The sequence below is a fragment of the Prinia subflava genome, chromosome Z, assembly GCF_021018805.1.
Source record: "Prinia subflava isolate CZ2003 ecotype Zambia chromosome Z, Cam_Psub_1.2, whole genome shotgun sequence".
Lineage (NCBI taxonomy): Eukaryota > Metazoa > Chordata > Aves > Passeriformes > Cisticolidae > Prinia > Prinia subflava.
The window spans coordinates 17,572,394-17,587,834 of record NC_086283.1 but is presented as its reverse complement, the minus strand read 5'-3'; the positions used below and the strand labels follow the sequence as shown (position 1 = coordinate 17,587,834).

Genomic DNA, 15,441 nt, shown 5'->3' with positions numbered 1-15,441 from the left:
CCTCAGCTCTCAGCACACGTTGCTACTGGGAGCTCTGCAGTCCCCTCTGCCAGCCAGGGGCACACCCAAAATACCCCTACAGCCACCCCATTCCCTACATACCCTCCCAGGGAGCTGAGCAGCATTGGCTCCAACCACCTCTGCTCAGGAGGAGCACCTGATGCTCCAGGAAGAAGCATGGCTGTCAGGAGTGCCCCCCCCACCCCCATCTGGGCCCCCCCAGGGCCCCCCCAGGGCCCCCCAGCTGCCAGGGAACATCCAGAGGGGAGCCAGCATCAGCTGATGATCCCCAAAACTCCTGGGGTTGCGGTGCCTTCCATCACTTCCTTCTATTTGAGGCAGACGTGGGCAATCATGCTGACTTTGGTTCATTTTACTCATTTTATTGATTTTTAAAATAGCTGGTTTTTTTCCAAAAGGGCCCTGGGGCTGTGAACAGCTTGACTCTACATGTGAGAGCTGGGAAAGAGGCAGCAGCAAAGCTGGAGGCACAGGGAAACAGGTGAGGCTGTATGGAGGCTTCACTGAGAAAGAACCAGGCAAACCCTCATCTCCCGAGCCTCAGAATCTCCCCAGGAACCTCAGTGCACCCAGGGGACCTGGGGAATTCATTCTCCCATCACTGGGCTGCAGCTGCCTGTGGTCTCAAAGGACGAGGGAAAATGTTGTTTGCATCATCACTGAGCAATTAATGGTAAAAACCATCAATGGGAGATTTAATGACAATCAAAGAAAAATTGACTGTGTTGAAATTCTTCAGTTTAATGGATCCTTTCTTGATTAGTACCATGTGGGAGTAATCTAAACTCTTTCTTTACTTGCTTTAGAGTAAACAACATTAATGCATGTATCAGGTGACAGTAAAACAAGGCAGGAGGCATTGTGGTACTGCACTGATTCAGTAGGAAATGCTCAATATGTTAACACTAAACACTTTAGGTTTGCTAAGCAGTGATAAAATGATGGTTATTCTCTTCACACGATCACAGAGCAATGGAGTCCCTTTTACCAAAATTTTTCTTCTCCCTGTAGGTTTCCCCCTGCCAAGTTCTCAGTTGAGGTAAGATTCTGACCTGACAGTTCTTCAGATGGGACCCAGGTGCCTCTCCACGTGCTGTTGAGATCATTGCTGGTACCCAGAGCATCCCTGCATCCTGCACTGCACCCCCACACCTGCAGCACCACACCTGCACCTCTCCGAGCAACCAGGCTGGCCTCATCCACCTCCTTCCCCTCAGACACAGTCATCACAAAATTGCCTGCTGCTAATGAAGCAGGCTGGCAATTAACTGCTGCCAGCAGAGCTTTGGCATCACTCTGAGCATGTGTCTGAGCTGCTGTAAGCAGGGAAGCCAATAACAGCCTGTGGTGCTTTTGGGTGATGGGTGACAGGGGGAGATCACTGAAGGGCAGGGGGAGGCACCAACCCATCACCCCCAGGTTATCCTCTTCTTGCTCTCCTTTCTTGCACATCCCAGAGGAGCTGCACTCTTCCTTAACAACCCCCAAACTATTTTTAATAAAAGGCTTTTCGGTGTGGCACCAACACACATGGAGCTTTCAATTACATTTTAGCTGTCCCAGTAGGAAGCAGCTCTTTATTGGGAAAAGTGACTTACGATAGTGCAGCATTATGGGTTTGGTCTTTGCATTACAGGTATTCAAGGCCCGGAGAAAATAAAAACTGCTCAGCACACATTCCACAGCTGAGCTAAGCCTCGTGCATGAGGAAGCATTTCGGAAGAAGTTAAGCGTTTGAAGTAAAACTGTGTAGTCATCTGGTGGAACAGAGACAAGAAATTGTTATTTATCAAGATGAAACCGGCATTTGGATAAAATTTTCCGGCGCTGTTAATAACTTCTGTTGACGAGGGAGTTGCGAGAGCGGCGCTGAGGCAGCCGTCCCCAGAGCTCGGAGGAGTGGGATTTTTCATGGGCTGTGAGCAGGGGAAGCGCGTGTCTGCCGTAATAACTTTCTGGGTGCCTCCGTCAGAACGGCCACCACGAATTTATCTTTTTCTGTTCTCTCCCAAAGCTTTGTCAGTTTTGAGTAATTTGCTGTGAGTAGCAGCTGCTGGAGTGCCACATGGCCACGTGCGTCTCCGACATGAACTCCAGCTCCCTGAGCAGTTTTATCATAATGATTGAGTTTCTTAAGTTGAATCAAGGATGTCTCTGGAGTTCCCTACAACGATGTGAACTTAAGATAAACAATGAATGATGAATAGGCCAATTACTGAAATCTCTTTTACTGAAATCTTCGGCTGAGGCAGTAGGTGGCTGGTTGGTAAGAGGAGGCACACGTCCTCTCATCTGGCAAGTGTTACCAAAAGTTGGATGGTTTGAAGTTCTGGCCAATCAGGCACTGGCTAATGAGCACCTTTCTTTTATATGTGATTTTTCCCTTTCTCTGTTTGCTGCCCGTAACACTGGAAGTGGAGAGGGAGCCTGAGCCACATGCTGTGAATGCTTCACCACTGTACAAATGCCTGCCCTCGGCCCCCACAGTGCATCCCAGCACAAGGCACAAAAGCAGCAGGAGACAGTCAAGGGCTGTCTGGTGGTCCTGCACATCTTCTGGGGTTAAGGAAGCCTTTCCTGAGAGACCCACCCAGATGAGAGGAGCAGCCATTCCATAAGTCTACCAGCAGTCTGGTAAAACTTCGTGGGCGCAGCTGCAAAGGGATACAGACAGCACAGCTGAGGATGGAGGGAAAAGCACCTCAGGGCAGGGATGCAGCACTTCAGCCATGCTGTCAGTCAGCATTCTGGACATGCTTGGGGCTGAAGCACCAAAAAGAGCAAAGCAAGAGGCATTTTCCCTGCTGAGAGATCTCCCAGTGGCAGACGAGGAGGTGGACACAGCGGGGTCCCTCGGGCCCTCTGGCTCCGTGCTGCTCCTCTGGCTCCATCCAGGAGCAGGTGTCACCACTGCCAGCAGTGAGAGCTTCATGGCACCACGTGCCACAGTAAATGATATGATTTACTTACTACCTATGGAATTGACCAATTAATTCACTATCCACATTAATATTATGGCTCATTTTTAACTTTACTGTCTCCATCGTTCCAATTTAGTGCTGCTCAGAGATGCTGCCACTGACCTTAATGGGTTTTTCATTATAACAAAGAGCACGATATTAATCACGAGGGGCTTTCAGCTGGAAGTTGCTGCCCAAACCCCACTGCTTTGAGGAGCTACTTTTCAGTGCTTTGAGGACCAATTTTATTCCTGCCAGGCTGTTCACCCCAGCTCGCACCATGTACAATCCTTTGTGCTGTCCAGGAGGAATTTCTTGGTATAACATTTCCAAGCACAGAGATTTTATGCAGCAGTCAAGCTATGCTGCAGACATGATAGATTTTTCTGGGCAGACGGGAACAAGGAGTAGAAAACTGAAAGGATACACCAGTCATAGCCAATGAGCCTCCTATTGTCCTGTATAAAAATCAAATGCCTTTTAATCATTTCAAATGTTCTTCTGGGTATCAATTAGTCACACATTAATATCAGTATTGCTTCTCTTCCTCAGTTCACATCAGATTAAATTCTCCCCTGTCATATACACTCACTCTCATTAGCTTCATGGAAAATTAGTAATGGTTCCCTCTCCATTGGCATTGATGGGAGATTTTAATCAGACCTGCTTTTTATACAGAGAACTTCGTTGTCATCTTAAGGACACTAAGGAGTTTTCCCCCAAAATTGTTGTGTTTTTATAAAAAATACTTTTATTTTTTCCTCTGAAACCCTAAAGTCTGAGTCAGAGCAATGGGGAACGGGAGGAAAAACCCCAACATTTTTCATGAGTGTCATCCTGCAGTTTCTGTCCCTCTCTGCAACTCAACTATCTGTCTCCTTGTCAGGCTCCAGTGACACAGCCACAGGTGTGAGGGGGGGACAGCTGGGGTTGCCCAGGGGGTTTGCTGCTGTAAAACCCCCCACCCATGGCTGGCTATTCATAACACTCTCTGTGGAGAGCAGCAGTGTGGAGGGATCTCATCCTGCTCCCTGCCCTCTGTGGGGCCAGGACACTGGGCTGAGCTGGCCCTGGGGCCGCTGTGCACACGTGCCCACGGATGTGCGTGCAGTGCCTGTGCTCACCCTCACTGCCCCCAGCCCTCCTGGGCAGCAGTGCCCAGTTTTGCAACATCAGCAGGCCAAGGGCTCCAGCCCAGCCACAGGATCCCCCACACCCCCACCTGGGTGGTGTGGGTCCCTGGCCTCTCCATCCCCAGCACTGCCAGTGCTGGAAGGGACCTGTGATATTTACTGAGTTTTATTAACTCCCAGCCCTGGGAGGTTCTCACCTCTTGCAGCTAATTCAGACACCCGACTCCTGATGGAGTTACAGTGATTGCCATTAAAAAGCTTGACATTTACCTTACAACAGTAATAAAATAATAATGCCTAATTTGGTTTATGAGTGGTATTTGCAGTGTTTCCTGCGTCTTGAGTGGGGGATATGGTGAAGATCTGCTGATCAATTATGTCTGCTTAGCAGCACTGCTGTAATTCTTTCCTGTAATCAGAACCATCTTTCAGTAGAGCTGCTCCAAAGTTTTCCTCTGAAACTCTGAATTTGACAAGAAAAGAAAATGTTTTTAAATACTTGAGTTTCCAGTGAATAACAAAACTTCCGAGATGGAACTTTCTAGTTGGAAGTTTAGACAGACAAACCTGGTGTCTGCACAGATTTGCTGCATTTAGATTTCCAAAACCTCTCAGATGTTTTCAAAGGCTGCCTGTGATTGCTTTCCATTTAAAAGGTTGTTTTTTTTTCTCCTCCAAATAACCTCATGAGCATGATCCCCCTTCTGTTATGTACATCTTAAATATTAAACCCCTCCAGTGTGTTTTACACCTCTGGCATTGCTGAGAGGCTGTGGGGTGAGGAGCTCCTGCTGGTCTGGGGCCAGGGAGCCCAAACCCCTTTGCAGGGAGCAGATACACTCCAGGGCACACTCCCAGCACACACATGTGCACAGTGCTCTCCCCAAGCTATTCAGCATCCACACTTCTGTCCTTCCGCAATTTACCCCAGGTTGCAGGCAGCAACATCCCAATGCTCACAAAGCCAGTGCCAGACCTGCTAAAAGCAATTTCTTTCTCCATTTCTCATCCTGAGCAGAACTCGATGTGGATTTTCTTTTTTCAGTGCAATTTTAATTAGTGCATGATGCACTTTGGGTTTTTATTAGAGTAAGCAGCTTGGAAAAAAAGTCCATGCCAGCTCTTCTACACCAGGGAGCCTCATCCTGTTCAGACCAGAAACCTCACGCTGGATTTCTGAAAGCCTTTCTTAAGATGGGTTCATTTCCATGAAGAAATGCTACGATTTCAACAAATGGAAATTTTTGAACATAGAAAAAAGAAGAAAAAAAAATTATTCAGGAAATTCCTGGCTAGGCCGACTTTGGGGTAAGGCTGTGCACAAGGCGGAGAGCTCGGGCCTCACCCCACACACACACTGCACACGTGTGCACCCTGCATGGCCATGCACAGCCGTGCACACCCTGCTTATCTGCACACATTACACACACACCTGTGTGCACACGTGTCCCCCTGCCATGCCCGTGTCCCCCTGCCATGCCTGTGTCCCCCTGCCATGCAGGGACCCCACTGGCAGCTCCTGGGCTGTTCCCACACACACACGAACAGTGCAGCAATGTCCCTGTCCCCAAGTTCATGGGGGACTGGCAGACTAGGCACCTCCAGCCATTGGCACATGGGCAAAAGGCTAGGGCAGAAGTGGAGATCAAACCAGAAGCATGGCCCTGGACGCGTCTGACAGCCACTGCACGGTGGGGCTTGGCGCAGACGCCTGTCCAGCAGCGTGGGAATGGCCGGGGCCCTGCGGCCAGCAGCGCTGCGGGAAAGCTGGCTGCCCCTCCGTGGGGGTGGCCGTGGCCCAGCCTTCCCACCGCGTGTGCAGACAGAGCCTCTCTAACTCCACCTCGGAGCGGGCTGGCTCCTCGCACACGGAGGAGACCATGGGAGAGACGGCTCGGCACAGCCCGGAGGACTGCCACTTTCTAGATGTAAGTTCATGGCTTGCCTTGCCACCCTGCATCCCTACAGTGCCAGAAACATCTGATTCCTGCCTGTCCTCCTCCCTCCGGGAGTCCTCAGCACACCCTGGCTATCACTGGTTTGTCATTAAATAGGCAGAGGCAGCCAAGCCACGGAAGAAGAGCTGCCCCCGGTACCAGCTCTGTGGACTGCTCTTCAGCGTGCTGCTCCTGTCTCTTATTCTGATATTTTTTGGTGTCAAATACCTCCGGAACCCAGCACCCAGAAAAGTAAGTAAAAACTCTTTGATCCAGCATTTCAGAGCATTGCTTCCTCAGACAGACCTGTCCCCTTCCCCTTGACTCGCTGAAACTTTTAACAACTCTCAAAAACCCAGGCAACTTCACAAAATGCATTTTCTCAGACCACAGGCATTCATGGGACTTTTAAAAATCTTTGTATTATTCATAACTAGCCTTTACTTTATACAGGCTGGGTTTTTTCCCTGTCACCGCATTCCTTCCCCAGTTGACAATTAAAGGGGATGGGAGCTACGCCACGAAGAGTTAAAGTTACTCTTATTTCACCGGCAGCAAATTTTATGACAAGTAAGAAAATATTTTCCATTTCATTTCAATTATCTTGCCAGAAACCGGTGGAAAAGTCATTATGCCACCGCATAAAGAGGAGAGAAAGCCAGGACGCAGTGGTGATTGATTGTCATGGATTATATTTCTTACTTTAATGTGTCTGCAATGTGAGGGACGGTGAGACGGATTAGCTTCTGGAGGAGCTCCTGCTAACTGGATTGGGCTCGTTTGTTCCCAGCTGCAGACGGACACTGCTGTAAGTGCCGAGCGTGTCAGGGCAGCAGCAGGACTGTGCATCTCCAGCCATCTCTGCCCGCTGCCGCCAGCATCCTGCCAGTATTGCCAAAAACCATGTTTATCCCACACCCCAAGTAAATCCTTTAACCTTGAAACCAACAACCTGCCTGGTGCCCCCCTCATCCTCCTTTCCTTTGCATTTCCATGCTCATCCAGGAGGCCCTGCTTTGCACCCCATCACCAGTGGGTTTTGCTGGATCTTAAGAGCATCTCCAAAATTCCTGTGCACAGCCAAGGCAGCCTCTTTCCCACGCTGGCATCTCCAAACTCCTCCCTGCCCTGTCCTGGAGGCACTCCAGCCTGGCCAGGCTGCCCTCCTGCCAGGCAGAGGAAGCACCCTGCTCACTGGAAACTCTATCTTCTTATCAGCAAATAGAAATAAATACTCCCCGAAATAAAAGAAAAAACAATAAAAGCCGTATGTTCCTCCAGAATCCTGCCAAGACGATTATAAAGTCTCTACTGTTCCTAGAAAAACAGGGGTTGTGCCAGCCATGAGGGGAAGAGGCTGTTAACCCCTAGAGGGGCAGTTTTCTCCAAGCAGGCAGCACAGAGACAATGCTACAGCCTCAGAAAGGACACCCAGAACTCGGGCCCTCGGTGTCCTCACTGGTGACACTGGTGGAGGATGGAGTCCATCCAGCACTCCCCAACACCTGATGGGCAGAAAAGTAGGGTGTGAGGTCACGAGAAATCAGAGCTGTTCCTGCAGAGGGAGCTGCACACAGACACTCCCAGAGCCCAGCACAGCCCTGTCCCTGTGGCTGTGGGGCTTGCCCAGGTGGCCTGGGAGTCCTCAGGGCAATGCAGGTTGGAGGGCTGGAAGTTCGTAATGCTCAAAAATACCAGCCAAGGGGAATTAAACTCTTTAAAGAACATGAAACCCATCAAGGTTCTTTCATGTAACTGGAGAGTGGGAAAAAAAACTTGAAAGACGAGTTGTTCCTCTGAGAGGTGGCCTTGGACATGGCTCTGCCCTCTGCACAGCAGCCTCCGTGCCAGCCAGCACAGCTGATGATTCAGCTAACGAGGGCTTCATCACAGCCTTGCAGAGGGACATATTTCAACCATTCACCAGCAAGTGTCATTTTTAGCCCTATAAAACATCTCATAGCTCTCTGAGCAGCACAGAGCTGGCAAAGCCCAAGTGGGTTGGCTGGCCACTGTGCTGGCCAAAGTAATTCTTTGTAAATGGAGAGGCACTTGAAGGTAAGGTGCCACCCGGGATCCTGCCCTCCTTGAAATGATTTATGGCACTGTGTGCATTTTGTCAGTCAAACCCAATGGCCTTCCACCCATTTCAGGCTTCAGACTGTTTTACCATATCATAAAATCCATTGAGAGCTATATATCTTTGCAAAGTCTTCCTGCACACCAACAGGAGTTGTCTGTGGCTGCCAAGGTGCACATCACTCCTCTAACCTTTAGGCAGGAGTGAATGTACCCATCAGTTCCTGTCTGCACAGCCAGTTCTGCACCCAGGTGATGCCAAACAGGGGATACCAATGCTGGGAACACTGCTAAGAGGCTTTGAACCGCCCAAGGGGAGGGATGTGCAGGAACCAGGGGGACTGTGGAAGGGGGTTTGGACTGGCACTAAAGGCAGAGCTCCAGCCCCACACCAGTGGGACCTGCATGCTCCTGCCTTGTTCCATGGCCATGCTGTGGGATGAACAGGGCTCTCCCATCCCACCTCTGCTCCCTGCCCCGTGGACTTGAGGGGATTTGCACGAGCCCTTTACCTCCACGCAGCACCGTTTGATTTGGGAAACGAGGCTCCCCAGGGCACGCCGGCTCTCGCCGCGCCAGCAGGATCGTTTTTGTGCTTCAAATAGCATCTGCCACTACTCATCCCGTAAGGGTCAGGCATCCGCGGAGACCGAGGGCTGGCGGAGTGCGGCGAGCACCTGCGAGCGGGAGAGGGCTGCTCCTCCCGGCGCCGCTCCCCGTGGGGATGAGTGCCGCCGGGAAGCCGGCTGCTACGCCTCGGAGCTCTGCAGCAGCCCTCGAGGAGGTCTTTGATCCGCAGGCAATCCTTGATCTCCTCCAGGCAGAGGGAGGCTCTTACCTCTGCCTTTCAGGGAAAACAGAAGGCACTGAGATGGAGCGAGTAAGCTGGGGAGGACATGATGGAGCAGGTGAGCCGGGGACACAGTGATGCCAGGGATGCAGTGTGGAACAAACAAATAAGGGAGAAGAGAGAAGGAAGTATCTGTGGATTGGGGAATCCGGCCCAACCTGGCATGTAACCAGGCTCATGCCACAAAAAGCACCAGCAAAGGCCAAGCTGTGGCAAAGCTCCTGGTGCAGGTGTGGGAGGAGCATCTTGTCCGAGGCTTGACAAACACTGCCCCTTGTCCTGGCTGCAGCCTGCCCTTCCACCCAGCCCAGGCTCCTTCCTGGGAGCTGTGTCTCCTCGAGCTATCCTGATGATTGCTCTGGCTCAGAGCTGGGCTGTGAGGAAGCAGCCAGTCCCATGACAGGGTCCCCAGCACCAGCCTGTCCACCCACCGGACAGCCTGTGGAACCAGAGGGGTGCTGAGCTGACCCCTGCGTGGCTTTGGCCTCTCAGGTTTATGACATGGAACACACATTCTTCAGCAACGGCGAGAAGAAGAAGATTGTCATGGAGATTGACCCACTGTCCAGGACAGAGACCTTCAGCAGCGGGAATGGCAGTGAGGAGATCCTGGAGATCCATGACTTCAAAAACGTGAGTGTGGCAGCTTGTCCCTGAGACCCTGCAGTCCTGCAGCAGGACTGATGGGATCGCGTAGGACACTGGGAAGTCACTGGAGCAAGTCCCAGGACTATTTACTCCTGCATCAAGGAGGGCAAGTCCCAGACACACTGGGGGTGCTCTCAAAGGAAAGGAGATGTGTAATCTACATAAGATTTGACCTGTATTTAATAGTGGCATAGTACAGCTCCAATGGAATGCATCTTAAAAGAGAGACCTAGTTATTGGATTTACCCTTGCAGAGGAGCGCAATGATCATCAGTCTATCTGAGCCCAGCACATTTGTCTGTCTGGAGAGCATTAAAACCTCATGACACTGTAGAAGGCTCTCTATGAAACCTAATTAAAATTTGTAGGGAAATACCCTGTACAGTGACATATGGCAAAATTTTGAGCTAATAGCCTAGCAGGAACTGGAGGCTGAATGTTCATATAACCATAACGGTCAGATGCTCTTCTGCATATTTTTATTTATGATAATGAGAGCTCATGATAGTTATAAGGAGAAGAGGAGCAGAGTAAAATTTTATGACTACCTGCCTTAAAATATTTGCAAAAAGTCCAGTTCTCCCAAACCATAAAATGCAATATCCCTTATGAGAACCTGTTAGTACATCTTAGCACCACTGCTGAACAGAACTGGCACAAAAATAGCAACAGGAAAAATATGACTAAACCCTGCTCCTCATCTGTACCCTGCCTCTAGTGGGTTATTCATCATACTTTTTGCCCTGACTGCTTTTTGGGTGCTTGCTTTGATCCTGTAGGGAATAACCGGCATCTTCTTTGTGGGACTTCAAAAGTGTTTCATCAAAACTCAGACTAAAGTCTTACCTGAGACGACAGAGGCCAAGATCCCTGAGCTTGAGGTAGGTGAATATAACAGGGCTCCCCTCTGCCCTGTAAAATCCACTCCTCCCCCTGGCATAGGGGCTGCCATTCCTGCTGCCCTCCCATCTGCTCCAGCCTTCCCAGAGATGCTGCAATAAAGAAATAATGAGTTGTGATCACTTCATAAAATGATCTTATTTCAGAGGATTGCTTATAAAAACAAGTGAAAAGAGACGGGATTAGACAGCGACAGACAAAAGCCTCTCAGCACAATACCAGAGATCAAGAACAATAATCCTGTTGTAGTCAAAAGGTCGTAAGGCAGCTCAGGATTAGCAGGCACCAAAAAGTCAATCAAATTGTTTTCTCCAAGATTTGAGCCTCATGTTTTCAAACAGAATGAGGCAGAAATAAGGGATTTAAAAGAGCAGCCACATTTAAGAAATGCATATTGAGAAAACTCTTGATGTGCAGACCTGAGAGGTGGGAAGCACCAGGCTGGGGCTGCTTCCTTGTCCTGCATGGACCTTGGTCCCGCTGATGTGCCTGATTGCTTCCTGCACCTATTTCACTGCCCACTGCATCCTGCTGCAAGGAACCTCACGCCTTGCATGCTGCATGGAAAACAGTATGGACCCCATAATTTAACCCCTCCCTAACAGTGTGACCTGGAGTGACAGCTCAGTCCCTTGACAGCAGTTGTCCTTTGTCCCTGTCCCCATCCCCGAGGCCCCGGTGGTGGCACAGCCTTCCTGCCTCCCCATTTGCAAGACGACGGGTGTTAGCAGATTGAATCCCCCCTAGGGAAGCTGCTGCAGATAAAACGCCAGCAGGACACGTGTTTGAAATGAAGCGTGGGCAGAAACATTTCCCTGAATCATGACCCAAATTCCCAGACACCGATTCTTTGATTATGCCCTAAGAAGCTAATAGATCTTTTCAGCTACCGTCGTAAAAGGGATATAACTTCCCAGGCTTTAGCAGAACATTGCCCCGGGTAGAGAGCTGAAATGTAAAACCCAGTGAGATAAATGTAGATTTAAGCTCTAGTCATGTCTTCTTGGAGCCTGCAAGCTGCCAGGTCCTGCAGGCAGCACCTCCCTGACCCCACGGCTTCCACCAGGGACTCCAAAAATGACCCAGACTGGGTCAGGTTGTGTTGGCTCCTTCCTATGGCTTCTGAAAGCCGAAAGGAAAAACTCTGTAAAAGAGATTTACAGCTCTAGATGCCTTCTGGAGAGAAAGACGCTTTTTGCCTGCTTGCTCTATAGGCTACCACCACCAACACAGACAACGTTGCCTTGGCAGAGAGCTCAGCGCAGACCCATCCAATAATCTTTATATATCTCCCTAAGTGCCTGCCAAAACACACCATGGACTAATGCAACAGCAGAGACATGTGGTATAAATTACAGAATACAGCCGTGCAAAGAATTTCTGTGAGGAGTAAATTAAAGTGTTCGATCAAAAAATCAGTAGCAGAAGGAGAGAGGAATTAAGTCTTAGGAAAAAAGTAGAGCAGAGGTGTTTTAATCTTGTGTTTTAAACGACTGGGGGGGTTCCAGGAGACTCTTCCAGATAGTGGGAACTGCGCAGGAAAAGGGTCTTGGATGATGAACTAAGAGAGGAGAGCAGGGTGGTGAGAGCTGTCGGGGTGGTGTGTGTGTATCCCCTGAGCACCATGAACCAAGGCAGGTAAAGTCCAGCTGCTGTCTGGGAGGGGAGAGGTGCCTCTAAGCCAAGGGGAGGAGCAGCAATCTGTGGTGGGAACGGGGTGTCTCACCACGCCAGGGTAATGTCTTACTCTTCTTCCAGGGACAAGAAATCACCACCACCTACTTTGAGCAGTCTGTGGTCTGGGTCCCTGGGGAAAAGCCCATTCAGAACAAGGAATTCCTGAAGAGCTCCAAAATTTTTGACATCTGCAAAAATGTGACTGTCTTCTGGATCCACCCCACTCCAATAGCAGGTAAAAGAAGCCCTCTCCTCGCCAGGGGACCCATGAGCCCTCTCACTGGGAACAGCCCTGTCACACACCTGTGGTCCACCCACCGTGTCTCCCTCTGTGACATGGTGGAAGCCCACTTTCACAGCCTGGTTGTACATCTCAGACATGAACACAGTGTTGCCCATGACCACAGGAGATCATGGCCAATGTAATAGCAGGGGCTGAAGTTTTTCTCTTCAAAGCACTTGTTTCTGCTGGCTCCCCACTGCCCTCCACTTTGCAGAGTGGCCACCCTCCTCATAACAAGGGAAAAAAAATATAATCCCTTGTACCTGCAAAGAAAGCAGCATGGCTGGAAACTGGGACGCCTAAATTCTCGTCACCACATGAACATCAGAGTGTGAGCAGACATCTGCATCTAAATCACACGGCGGGGTTGCCACCTCCAGCTGCTCACTACACAGCCCTCACAGAGGTTGTGGCCTCTGAGATCTGCTGGTGTAATTACCCGCTCTAACCCACTTCCAGCCGAATGAGCCAGTTCAAAAATCCCTGCTGAGAGAACTCCCTCTGCTCTGCAGCCACCGAGGCACATGGCATCACTCACAGGTACTGGCCAGCTCACCTGTGGTCCAGAGGGCAGGTGGGTACCAGAGCTCCCTCATGCAGAGGGAGGCTGGTGTCCTTGGCTGCTGTCCACTTTCTTCTTCCTTGTCCCTGCTGTCAGACCCCATCTGCAGCAGGGTCCTGGGTCGGTGGGTCCAGCTGTGTCACCAAGGTGCATCCAAAGCCTCTGCCAGGACAGCAGAGTCCCAAGGCTGTCTGGCACCTTCCCTTGCAAAGGAAATTATTTTGCTGCAGTGGTTCTTTCCTAAGCTGAGAGAGCTGTGGCTGGGCATGATCTGCCCCAAATCATGTTGCTTTGATGAGGCTCTACAAATCCAGCCCCTGGCAGTAGAGCCCATCATGAGGATGTGCTTCTACCTACCCACAGCCCCATGAAGGAGATACCAACCACACCCACCCATGGGCAAGGGGTTGGAATGGGCCATCATCACTTACAGCCCTGCCCCAGGCTGGGTGAGAGCAGGAGGCAATGGAGCACTGCTTTGCCAGTGGGCTTTCCATGTACCTTGGCACCAAATTCTGGTATTAATTCCTGCTGCTGCATTTGTCCCCCTTTTCCGTGGTTATTGACAGCAACATTTGGATTCTTCCTGTAGCTCCTGAGCTGGCCAACCTTGAGGGGGCAGAAGAGGAAGACCCTGAGCTGCTGACAGACAACCAGAGCTGGTTGGATGGGGGGAGCGAGCACGAGCTGGAGAAGGACACGCAGGCGGGGCCCAAGCGTCGGGCACGGCAGCTCACCGAGGAGGACTTGCCCGTCAACGACTACGTGAGTGGGGGAATCACACCCTGGGGTGCCCTGGCCACGGTCCTGGGCTACCTTGGTCATGGTCCCAGGATGTCCCAGCTGTGCTCCTTGAGATGCCCTGTGCGTGCCCTTGGGGTGTCTCCATGCTCCCAGGGAGCTCTGCTCCCCTTCTTGGGTGCCCAGACCGCCCTCCCAGCCTGTCCTGTCCGTGCTCCTGGGGTGCCTCAGCCACACAAAGCCCCTCACTGCACTGACTCCGTCTCTTCCTGGCAGTCGGAGAACGGGCTGGAGTTCCACCCTCTGTGGGATGAGCGAGGCTACTGCTGCGCCCAGTGCCGCCGTGCCAACCGCTACTGCCGGCGCGTCTGCGAGCCCCTGCTGGGCTACTACCCCTACCCCTACTGCTACCAGGGCGGCAGGGTCATCTGCCGCATCATCATGCCCTGCAACTGGTGGATCGCGCGGATGCTGGGCAGGGTGTAGCGCCGACACCGCCGACAGCTGAGCACCGCCGGCACGGGGAGCCCGCACGCCTCCCGGCCGGGCACCGCCCCGTGCCCCGGCCCTGCACCCCGGCTGCTCCCGCGGCGCCGGGGCAGGCAGCCCCCGAGAGGGTCGTCGCCAGGCTGAGCAGCGAGAGGCAAACAATAAACGTCTTGTATGAGCGATTGCAAAGAAAATGGAAAGTCGTTTAGTCTCAGTCTGATGCTTAATGGGTCTGCGAAGTGATCTAATTGCGTGGCTGCCTCGTCAGGAGCATCCATAACTCAGGTGCGGGCACTGGCTGCGCTCGCCGCACTGGGAACGTGCAGAGGTCCTTAATTTGCTCCCTGATGGTGCTGGTGGCTGACCCTCTGTCCCAGCGCGCCCTGACGCGTTCAGTAGCTGTTAGTGACAGCTCAGGGGTGCCACCAGTCCCCTCTGGAGCTGTGTGCAGCACAGGCACTGGGAGAAGCTGGCACAAGGAGCTCCCTAGGGAACCAAGCAGCCACAGCCAGTGGGAGTCCTCTCCTGTGGAGGACCCCGAGTGCCACCAGCTGTCCCCAGCCCTGTCACCAGCAAATGGGTGAAACTCGAGCTGCAGGAGGGAAGAAGAAAATCCTGAACACTGCAGCTGCCCCAAAAAGACACTGCCTGCCTCAGGGCTGAAGGCTTACACCAAAATCCCCACGCACCCCAGGCAGATTTCTTCTGCCCATAAGCTTGTGGCTCACACCAAAGCCAGGTCCCAGATTTCATCCCAGGGAGCCAGCTGCTACCGAGGAGCTGTGATGTCCTACAGGTGTCGCCAGGCAAAACCGTCTCAGTGTCACCCAAGGGAGCACACTGCCATGGCTGGGAACAGAAACAGGTGTCAGGTGTGGCATTCCCAGGGCTGCCAGACCCCCTTCACATCCCTGCAGCTCCTATGGGGATGTGGGCACGTTTAAAGGGCAGTTCCCTTCCTCCCTGTTCACGGCTGCACTGACAAGTGGTTACAACACTGGGAACACAGTGCAGCAGAGCTCCCCACATGGCATCCCAAGGAACACCAACCAGCCTTGGGGACACCAAGTGTTTCTGACAAGACCCTTGAAACATTTTTCCCACCGAGAGGGGAGATGCAAACACGGCAGGGGGATGTGTGAAACCCACCCAGCCACACCT

General features: G+C 51.7%; 1 protein-coding gene across 1 annotated transcript; it reads left to right on the top strand.

Annotated features, from left to right (window-relative positions):
• The first annotated feature begins 482 nt into the window (after positions 1-482).
• Positions 483-14,455, top strand: TNMD (tenomodulin). The gene is made up of 7 exons (XM_063423463.1): positions 483-6,042; positions 6,169-6,303; positions 9,473-9,613; positions 10,408-10,509; positions 12,287-12,440; positions 13,643-13,815; positions 14,068-14,455. The coding sequence occupies exons 1-7, from the start codon at positions 5,773-5,775 to the stop codon at positions 14,275-14,277; spliced, it is 1,185 nt and encodes a 394-aa protein (XP_063279533.1). The 5' UTR covers positions 483-5,772; the 3' UTR covers positions 14,278-14,455.
• Positions 14,456-15,441: the final 986 nt, after the last annotated feature.